The 10,502-nt window shown below is 39.4% G+C and overlaps 1 protein-coding gene across 12 annotated transcripts in view; it reads left to right on the top strand.

The window, feature by feature from the left end:
• Window positions 1-718: 718 nt before the first annotated feature.
• Window positions 719-10,502, top strand: part of LOC113064324 (diacylglycerol kinase iota) — a 36,706-nt gene continuing 26,922 nt past the window's right edge. For 5 of the 12 annotated variants that reach the window (XM_026235099.1, XM_026235123.1, XM_026235089.1 and 2 more), the window contains exon 1: window positions 720-1,467. In XM_026235099.1, the coding sequence (XP_026090884.1) occupies window positions 1,256-1,467 (212 nt within the window). In that variant the 5' untranslated portion in view covers window positions 720-1,255. Of the gene's footprint in view, window positions 1,468-10,502 lie in introns of all 12 variants that reach the window. The other 7 variants (XM_026235069.1, XM_026235127.1, XM_026235062.1 and 4 more) reach the window with 3 other exon arrangements.

Here is a 10,502-nt window from a genome sequence, read left to right as displayed (position 1 = left end):
GTTAGAAGAAAAATGCATGTAGTCTCTAGACTTTCATGACTTCTTGGAAAAATGATATGTTAACCCTTGGTTAAATGTACTGTTGTGAACATTTGAGGTGATTCTTTAATTGTGACAATATATCTAGGATATTTTGGAAAAAGGCGTTTGTTCTAGTTTGATAAAAGATTAAATGTGCTATTTTTTATTATTTTCCTCATTTTTAAAAGGACGTGCTAGGATGTCCTCTGAAAAAAGAGTAATATACTTAAATTTTTTATACATTTTAAGTTAATTTATTGCTCACCCAAATGTTTCTCTAACAAGTGGAAAAAATATTTTTTTTCTGCTCTCAATTGTCAACAATTGCCATTATCAGTATCAAAATGCACATAAATTGCACATACAATTTTATTTTATTTTTATAATTTTTTTGTTATAATTTTTTAGATATTTTTACAAAAATAATCCCATACCATAGTTTTTTGTTGTTGTTTTGCAGGATTAGAATAAGCAGTGAACACGAGTAAAAAGTGAAACATAAAGAAAGGCACTGAACTAACAAATATATGATTTAATGTAATCATATTATATTAACATTGACATCCATGGCTTTTCTGACAAATCAAATACTGGGGGTGTGGCCAAATGATATCAATAATATTAGCTCTTCTGTCGTAACGAAAGGTATGGGGGCGTGGTCAATATGTTAACCCTGCACAATCTGGCAGTTTTTAATAAAGGAAATATACAAGCGCCGTAAATCTAAAGAATTATTAACTAGAATGTTTATTATCTAAACAAAAAAAATTGTCTATTTATTTATTTTTTCCGCTGTGTCTCAGGAGGTCCCTGACCGAACAAAGGGTTTTTTATTATAAGAGTCAGGTCCGGTTTAAACGCTCGCGTCAACACGCTTCTTCTGCGTCGCGTCTGGCTCGCGCTCTCTCCGAGGAGACGCTTCAATCGCGGACACGTCAGAGATCACCACGCATTTAGCGTGTCCAGTCAGAGCCCCCTCTGCCCTACTTTCATTCCCGATGCTGAAGGAGGATGAGGAGGCAAATCCCAGAATGTGCTCGCAGATGGATGCAGCTGTTGTTGTAGTTCTGCGGATCGTGCGTGCGCGCAACGTGAGTGAATCGTGAATATATAGATAGATAGATAGATAGATAGATAGATATTATTAATCCCATGAGGGACATCGGAGGACGGGGTTGGAAGGACTTTTAAGCTCCAGAGGAGAGAAGGGGGTCCACTCAGTGCCGACCGGAGCATGATGGACCCCCTGGCCGACATTCGCGCGTCTCATGCGGAGCGCAGCAGCAGAGGAGCCGCCGGTGGAGAACCAGCGGACGAGCGGAAGCGCGGCTGCGGGAGAGACGCTGCGTTGGGCGGCAGCGACAGTCTGAGCAGCTTCGCAGACATGGAGGACTCGCTGGACGAGAAACTCAAAGGTCTGGCGTTCAAGAAACAGATCTCGTACAGGTAAGAAAAAAAATGCGTCTGTGTTTCACACTGCGTTTATTTCTCCACCGTATGGAGCGGTGAAACGTGTCAGATGGTTTGTTTTTTGTGCATTACTAAACAATGCGAACCCCATTTGTTGTGCAAATCAACACACACCCACCTAAATAATCCACATTGTCCCAGGATATCCTGTGAAAGGAGATTTCGTTTATTTTCAAGCGAACAGCAATGACATTAGGGCTAGTATTGTTAAATGTATCGCATTATGTGAAAAAAAACCCTTCATCTCTTTATGTTGTCGTTTGGCCTGCTATTGATTTGCAAGCACGATTCAGCTGTGTTTTCCTCTTGCACATGAAACCCTTGGGCAATCAGACAGGCACTTGTATTGAATTGTTTAATTGACATTTGACCAATTATTATGACACGAACAGAGCGATGCATGGCTGTATAATAATGAATTAGACTTCATCTGCTGTAGAGAGACCTATTCCCACATGTCAGGGTCATAAACGACACGCTTTGACACATTAAAGGTCATTTCAGCACTACAGTAATGATACACAGTATTCTCAATAATCTCTGGTGCACCCATATAAACTAAAGCCATTGATGAGTTTGTTTGTGCAATGGGGCTCAACCTTAAAATTGTCCTGGACATGTTGAAAACATCTGAAGCTTGCTTTTTTGGATGCATTGATCCTGTCGTCCATTCCTGATCATGTAAGAATTGAGCCATACAGACCACACTGGTTTCATGCGGTCTCTTGAGAAAACTTGCTACTGTTCATCTCTTCTCAGAGACCCCCAATTTGACCTCTCCCTCCCCCGTTTTCCACCTGTCCTCGGAGGAGGGTCACTACCACCCTTACTGCTCCATCAGCGTCTAAAGGTCAATCCTCCTCCGAGCAGATCAATCCTCCGCTCACAATTAAGGCCAGTCTCTGAAGAAATGATCAAAGGCGTCCTCTCTTTCAAAGGAGCGATCTATATCCATCTCCAATTCAGATAAGACGTCAATAAGTCTCGTGAAACAAACAGACACAAGACAGCATGGCCTAAAATGCAAAGCATCTTAGATAAAAGTTTGGCTTTTAAAGCAAAGCTTCTAAATATGGAAGCTTTCAAGTTTGCCAAAGACAAAAACAGGCACTGTTCCAAAATCTAGTGAGCTGCCTTGGGGTTTACTGTCTGCATAGGCAGCATCTTAACTGTAATGACACCTTATAAGTGATTGATGCAGATTGAGCGCTCTGTATAACTAGCATTCTTCAAATGAAATGTACAGTATTTACATGATACTCAAATACTACAACATATATGCACCCATCCACAAATATTGGGTAAAATAGTGTGTATATATATGTGTGTGTGTGCGTGCGTGCATGTGTGTGTATATTAAGATTATATATAAAATATTTGTAATTTTTTTCAAAATATATACTGTGTGTGTATTTGTATTTACATATATATTAGTATATGGAATTGTATTATATTATATATTGAATATATAATATATTAATATAATATTTAATTTAATTGTATGAGTTTAATATAAACAGTATAAATATTTTAACATAAATATATTTAAATATAAATAATAGCATTCCTTACATGAAATTAAATGCAAAGAAAAAGTACATTTACAGTTGATTTCAGTGTGATTTTTATAAATCACATGTACATAAAAATATATAGAATCTATAAATTGTATTATTTTTACATATATTAAGAATTTAATGATTTTTTGGCAACATATTTGTAGCATGTTTATCATCTCATTTCTCTCCATTATCTTTTTCACTGAGCTTGTCGTTTAACATAGTTCTGTTCCAAAAATCTTTAACATAGATCTTATAATGCAGCACAGTCAGCATAGTAATCATGCTGCTACATTTTGAAACAGGCTTCTTTTCAGAAACGTATCTGATGTCCTAAAATGCTGCCTAGGTAGGCAGTTCACTAGGTTTTGGAACAGAGCCAGCATGTTTTTCTTCATACTCTCCTGAAATATAGCCCTCATATCAGTTTTTTGTTATCTAGTGAATCATGTTGGGCTTATAAAGAGGCTCTTGTGTCCGCTCTCTCCCTCTCCAGGATGCTCTAGGAGTGCGGCAGCAGACAGTGGAACAAAAAAGAACTCATGCATTTTTAAGTGTCCCGATCACAGCCTCGATTGTAGATTTATACATGCTTGACACATTTTCACTCTGCCAGGCTGTTGAAAAGTTAAACATGCATATTTATCACGGTCTGCTCAGTATCAGAGCCGGCCTGCAAAAAACTGGTTGTGTTTGCTGAGCTTCTGCCAATGGTGGACTCCATTGACAATGCTAAATGGATCGACCAATCATGATCAAGTGTTTTGAGGAGTCATCTTACATCTGAAATGTAATGAAAAAGTATATCCATTAAGGGAAATAATGTGTTTTTACTTGGATTTGAATAACTGGTTTATATGGTGGGTGGATGGAGGGGGCGGGGCTGTAAAGTGTGAGGGATTGGTGATGTCATCAGAACAGGAAATTTGTTTTAGAAGCGGAACAAATCACATTTTGATGAAGTATTAAAAAAAAAAGTCATAATAACATGCAATCATGTGTAATTAGACTAGGGCCAGTTTGTTCATATATTTTGAATCCAGAACATTCAGTCATCACAACTAGGAAGCATATTACAAGCCAGGAAGTGATGCGTTGTGCCACCAGTGGTGCTGCAGAATTGATGGGAATGGGTTTAATATTTGATTGCATACAAGTGTTGTGTTTTATCGGTGCAACTTTAATAAGGGCTCTAATGCATTTAGTCATCTGTCAAGTTGTGCCAGTCCTCCTCCCGTTTGGCACTTTGCTTCGTGCGTTTGGCTGAAGACCGTAGATGCTGCGCCCAATTAGAACGTACCCTTCACAGTCAGTTTAGCACGCTCTGTTATTTTTTATAATTCTAATTTCTAGCTGGCATTGATTCAGGATGTGAAATGGCTGCCACACCTTTTGGAAATGTGGTTGATGCCCAAGAGAAACTGTGTGTAAATACTGCATGTGTGCTGAAATCAAGAACGAGGTGTTTGTGTAGTCGTTCCATCTGGGACAAAATGTGCACATACCTTTTTTGGACCCGTGATTGCCCTTTTGTAAGTTGTGCCTCATTGGCCAGAGTCCAGCTGATGGGTTTAATCACGCAAAGGTATGTGTATGTCCCTAAAACAGTGTCTCATTTCCTGCAAAATGTAAAACCCGGGAGCACTCCTGATGGCTGACGTGAATAAGGATTTTACATAAATGGTCATAATCTCTCCTGAAGTTGGCTGTGCGTAAAGCGGACGGCTTAACTCTGATAAAGCAGGTCTTTTTGCTTTTTTTTCGCTGTGGCGGGGGGAAATTGGACTTTTGAAGCTTTTCCTTATTAGGTATATGAGTTTAAGAGGCTTTTCCTCGGCTGTTCTGTTTGGTGAAACATCCGGCTGATCCGAGCTGCACCTTATCAGGGTTCAAAGCAGAAATTTAGTCCCAGGCTTTTGTTTTGTAGTAGGCCCGAACTGCATTTCCACTGATTTATGAGCCAAATGATGGCTTGGGTGATATTTTATGCCCATAAATGAATGTCGTACATGTTTAGTTTGTTTGTTTGAGGACGTTGTATCATGCACTTTCCATTCATTTTCTTACAAGTGGTCTGTCTCCTGTCGTTCCTCTGCGTGACTCAGTCCTGCACCTGAAGTCCTGGCAGAGGAGCACCTGCAGACAGCCACCACACTGGAGGTGTGAGAGACTTCATCTCCCCTCCATCTCTTCATCCGTTCTCCTCCACTTCAGCGGGAGTTAACACTGTCTCAGCGATCTAATTCTCTCTGACACTGATGGCTCAAACAGGCTCGATGGTGTTTTATAAAACATGCTATGGCAGCTGCATTCAGTGTTTTGGTGGAGCATCAAATGAGAACGAAATGTGGTTTTAGCTGTTGTAAGTGTGATTTTGTTGTATGGACAGGCTTTGGTTTGTTGCATCTCTTACCCATTGTGTTAGTAATTGTTTCTTAGGGTGTATTCACACCAGGAAAGTCTAATCCGGATTTTTAAAAAAAAAAATTTTTTTGGTGTGAATGTTAAAGCATCTAGATGCAACAAATGAATGCTACTGAATTAAGAAGCAAAAAAAGTTATTGTATTTAAATGCGTAAAATGTTATTGAATTTAGACTCAATAACAATGTTATTGCATTTAGATGCAATGAAAAATGTTATTGCATATATATGCAAAAATAAATAAATGTTGCATTTAGACGCCAATATGCTATTTCACTTAGATGGCAAAAATGTTATTGCATTTATATGTGCAAACTACCATCTCATTGCCATGAATCAAATTAATTGTGTGCAGTATCATAAGTGATATAAGAATATATGGTTCGGTTGAATTAATTTAAATTTAATTAGTTTTAAAATGGATGAAGGACAGAAATTGCAAGTGGACAGGTCTGTAATTAAGAACAGAAATCTCCAAAAAAAAAATTAAATTTTTGTGTTGATTTTAGGGGAAACTCCAGACCTCAGTGTAATGAATGTAAACATGGTGAATGTGTTATATGCGTACTACATATATACAGGCTGCACTGGGATTACTGGGTGGCTTCTTTAGCCGATGATGTGACAGGACTGAGTCTTATTCATGATCTGAATCCTGACACTGAGTAATTTAACTGATTGCCGGGGCAGTAATGTTGGTGGGTAATCCTACCTACTGGACCATTTTTATTCATTCATGTTAATGGCATATTAGAGGATTTCATCCTCTTGTGCTTGCTACTGTTAGTTACCCCAGGTGCATGGAAATGTCCACTGGGTGCTTGCCAACATGGTTTGCTCTTTTTGATATAAAGTAGGTGGTCTGTCCAAATTGTACATTAAAATATGAATAATTTTACATCATGGGTAAGAAATAAATTTTTTTATTCAGGAAGGACACATTAAAGATCTGAAATGTATCTTGTATTTCTCAGGTTGGATGAGGTTGTAAATACATGCAGCTCATTTGCATTTGCTCTATGCATGCATAATCTTTTCAGTACAATTCTCTGGATCTGTCTCTCTCCTGGTCTCTTTCTCTGTGTAATGTGCTCACTAATTATAGTTCGCCTCTTGTCTCTCTCCAGCTGTGGTCTGAGAGGTTGTGTGTGTGTGTGTGTGTGTGTGTGTGTGTGTGTGTGTGTGTGTGTGTGTGGATGGGTTCAGACCTTTACACACTGATAGCACAGGGTTACAGCAACCCGGGCCTCATTTAGCAAATGATTAATTCAATTAGGCAGCCAGGACCTCAGGTGGAAAAGGAAAAACCTCTGAGGCCCCTAACATCTCCGAAGCCCTGCGAGAGGCAGAACGGAGGAGATCGGGTCCTGCTTTTACCACACTAATGGAGGATTCAGGGTCCTGACACACATTAGCATTGCATTCAGACCGCTGTTTTCAACACACAACACAACATTTACCTGATCATTACCAGGAGAGCCATCTGCCAGCAAGCGTCACTCTGTGTTCAGAGGCTTTTCGGGACACGCAGGGATTGAGTGGAGCATTTGAGCAGCACAGGTCACAGATAACAACTGCATACTCATTGAGCTGCAAGTCATGAATGGCTTTATTCGACATGAACGGTAGATGTTTATTAACATTGCTAGAGGTTTAAGATGTCAAGGGTTAATTTTCAGTTCAAAACTTGTGATGTTATATATCAATCCAGTCACAGAGTAGAGATAAATAGCTCATAACTGACTAGTTGATTGAGTTTTTCTAGATTATTTAGATTTTTTTCCTTGTTTTTAGGTTTAGCACTAGTTCTAGGTTTATCAGTAGTTTTTTATTTATTATTCTGAGCTTAAGCTCTGAGACACTTTACATGATAAAAACCCTCTCGGAAATGTTGCATCTTTGAATTCAAGTTAAAATTGTAAAATTCAAAATTAAACCACCTTTCTTTACTTTTTAATACATTTTTATGTCTTTTGAGATTTTTATCTTTCTTTCATGTCATAGGTGTTTATTTACATTTCATCTGACTTAGGGTGTCAAGGGTTAATTTTCAATTTAAAAGTTGTGGTTTTGGACATAGTCACAGAATAGAGATTAGAGATGGATCAGGAGAGTTGATTAAGTGTCGATTGAGTTTTTTTGGGGGACAGTGTTTTTAATGTGTGTGTGTGTGTGTGTGTTGCAATTTTAGGATTTTAGGCTGTCAAGTTAACCCCATAGGAAAAAAAAAAAGCTTTATATAGCTTCAAGAATTAAATTTTTTAGATTAACTACCACTAAACTTCGTAGCGGTCTGCCAGAGTCCACCTCAGCCCTGAGCTTTGCTCTTGATGGAGGGGCTATTTTGAGCAGATGGAAGGGTCAGATAGTGCTTCCGATGCCTCCCCCGCACCCTGCACCGAACGCCGAGGTTAATCATGGAGGTGTCAGCAGCCAGAGGAGGAGAACAGAGAGAAGAAAGAGCGAGAGGAGGTTCATGTACAGGCAGGAGTGGGATCCATCCCTCCCACATATCTCCCAATAATGCTCTTAATCTCACACACACACACTCACACAAAAGCATCACCGTCACAGTTCTGTGTAATTATACAGTTCGATCCCACACGCTCCCACTCACGGAGCCCCGGAGAGCGCACGACGCCGAACTGTCAGGATAACATACATCTATAACGTGAGAGAACATTGCAAGCAGTGCAGAGCATTCAAACTCCTCCACCAGCAACACGTCATATGTGCATTCTGTATTGCGACAGGGTAATATATTGAAAAGCATGTTTTTGAGCTAGATTTTTGACTATTTTAGTTCTTGCATTAAACATTTATGAATCAAATTAGATACAGTGACTTTTCAGTTGCAATAATAGCTATTTCAGAGCAAATTCATAATTATCATTTATATTTTTGCGTTTAGTTGATGCTTTTATCCAGAGCGATTTGCATTGCATTCATATGCTCATGGATTTTCAGGGAATTTAACCCATGACCTTGTCTTGCTAGAATCAATTACTGTTTAAATGACAGAAATGCAAAGCTACTGTATATATTGGATATCATCAAAGTATTACATTTTTTTTTGTAACTGTTGTAGGTGGTGTTGTTGTTGCTAAACTCCTAGGGACCAACCTAACTTGGTTTCCTGTCATTGTTGTTGGCCAAAAGGCAGACTGTGTGTGTGTGTGTGTTTGTCAGGTCACAGACAGTCAAGGGAAGGACACAGAAACTGCAGGGGGTCTGGACCTCTCCCTCAAAACACCGGGAAATGTGTCACAGCTGTTTCTGTAGCACTGCAAAGCAATTGAAAGAACACATTTTACATGCAAGAGCAAACTGTGCACATAACGCCGCATTATTGTATCTTGTATTGCATGTCAGCACAGGAGAATTCACTGTTATTTACAGCGTTAATAAAGTTGTGCTGTCCGTACGGTTTACCCGGAAGGATTTACTTTGATGTAAGATGTTATGCTTTAAAAGATAATGAATCCATTTATCAGCAGAACCTCTTTGTGTTTAGCACGAGCATCGCTAAAGCTATTAACCATAAGAATTAGACATTTGGTACACTGTTTATGCCGCAGACACGGATGATACCTCAAGTTGTGCTGTTTATTGAATGCTCTGTAACTTTTATAACTTATCAGATGATATTTGAGCTAAAATGTCCCATAGAATTACATTGGAGGGGAGAACCAAGCCAGAATCTAGAGAACAGACTTGTGGGTGAGCCAGTAAGCATCCACCCAGAACACCCCAGCAACTGTAAAACAACAAGATAAAACCACTCAGAACAACATAGAAACTCCATAAATAAAACTTGACGCTGTAACAACCGCATAGCCCTGTGATAAAACCCTCTCAAAACACACTCAAAACTCAAAACTCAAACTCAAAACCCTCTCAAATCCACCCAGAAACAATTTTGCCATTCAACTTGGTACCAGAACATTCAGACACTAAAGCATAGTGTCACTGAGTTTTGCTTAATCAAGCACTACTTAAAGGGGTCGTGAACTGAGTAACCAAAATATACATATAAGAGGTCATTGTACTATTAAAAACATACCGTGAGTTTCAGAACTCAAAACTTTCTTGTTGGTCTAAAAACAGCTTCTATTGAAGCCAGTCTGCCAAAATAACAGCTTGTGAAATGTGCCCCTCTATGATGTCATAGTGTGACTAAACACCGCCTCCGCAGAAAAGATCAGGCCTGCTTTTACATCACTGCTGGTTTGGCCCCGCCCACTGATTCACACATACAGTGTCATAGGCCACGCTTATTAGAACAAAGCGCTTAGATGAGGGGATTAATAACAGGACAGAAATAAGCATTTTTTTATGTAAAAATCTTGATAACATAAGTGGACCTCGGATAACAGAAAAATGTACAAAAATCTAGTTTTAGATTTTTACTTTTATATCTCCAGTCAACTGAGTGACCAGATTGCTTTGGTTCCTCTTCTTCTTTTTTTTAAGAAATCACCTTTTTCTTTTGTTTTCTTGAGTCTTACAGTGAGCTGAAGGAATGTAAAATGTGTGGCAAGAAGCTGGTGTCGCTACGCATGAAGATCTTTAACAGGAGAAAGTGTCAGAACGCAGGAGAGGCTGAAGTGAACAGAGCGAGAGGCGATTACCCAGGAGCACTTGGATCCGTGTGAACGGCTCTTGCCAAAGCCAGACCGCCCACGGTCCCTGGACCCGCTGCTCTGCAAAAAAAAAAAAAAAAACGCTCTCTTAATCAGTATTTTTGTCTTGTTTTCCTGACGAAATATCCAAACGCTCTTAAAAATACTTGAGAAGCAAAATTGCATAAGATAATCAGACGAGTAGGAGAGGGATGAATGTAGGACAAAGGGATGGAGGGGAGAGTGTGGTGAAGGACGAGGTGCATGTGGCCCACAGCAGCTGAAGTTTGACCCTGACGGAGAAAGAACGGGAGAAGGATACGGAAAGAAAGGGAGACAAAGATGGAGTGAGAGTTAAGGAGGAAGGTGAGAGCGCTGTAGACCTGAGGTGATCTTGAGAAAGATAA

This window comes from Carassius auratus, chromosome 4 (genome assembly GCF_003368295.1).
Source record: "Carassius auratus strain Wakin chromosome 4, ASM336829v1, whole genome shotgun sequence".
NCBI lineage: Eukaryota > Metazoa > Chordata > Actinopteri > Cypriniformes > Cyprinidae > Carassius > Carassius auratus.
Note: the sequence above shows the minus strand (reverse complement) of the source record. Positions and strands in the feature narration are given on the sequence as shown.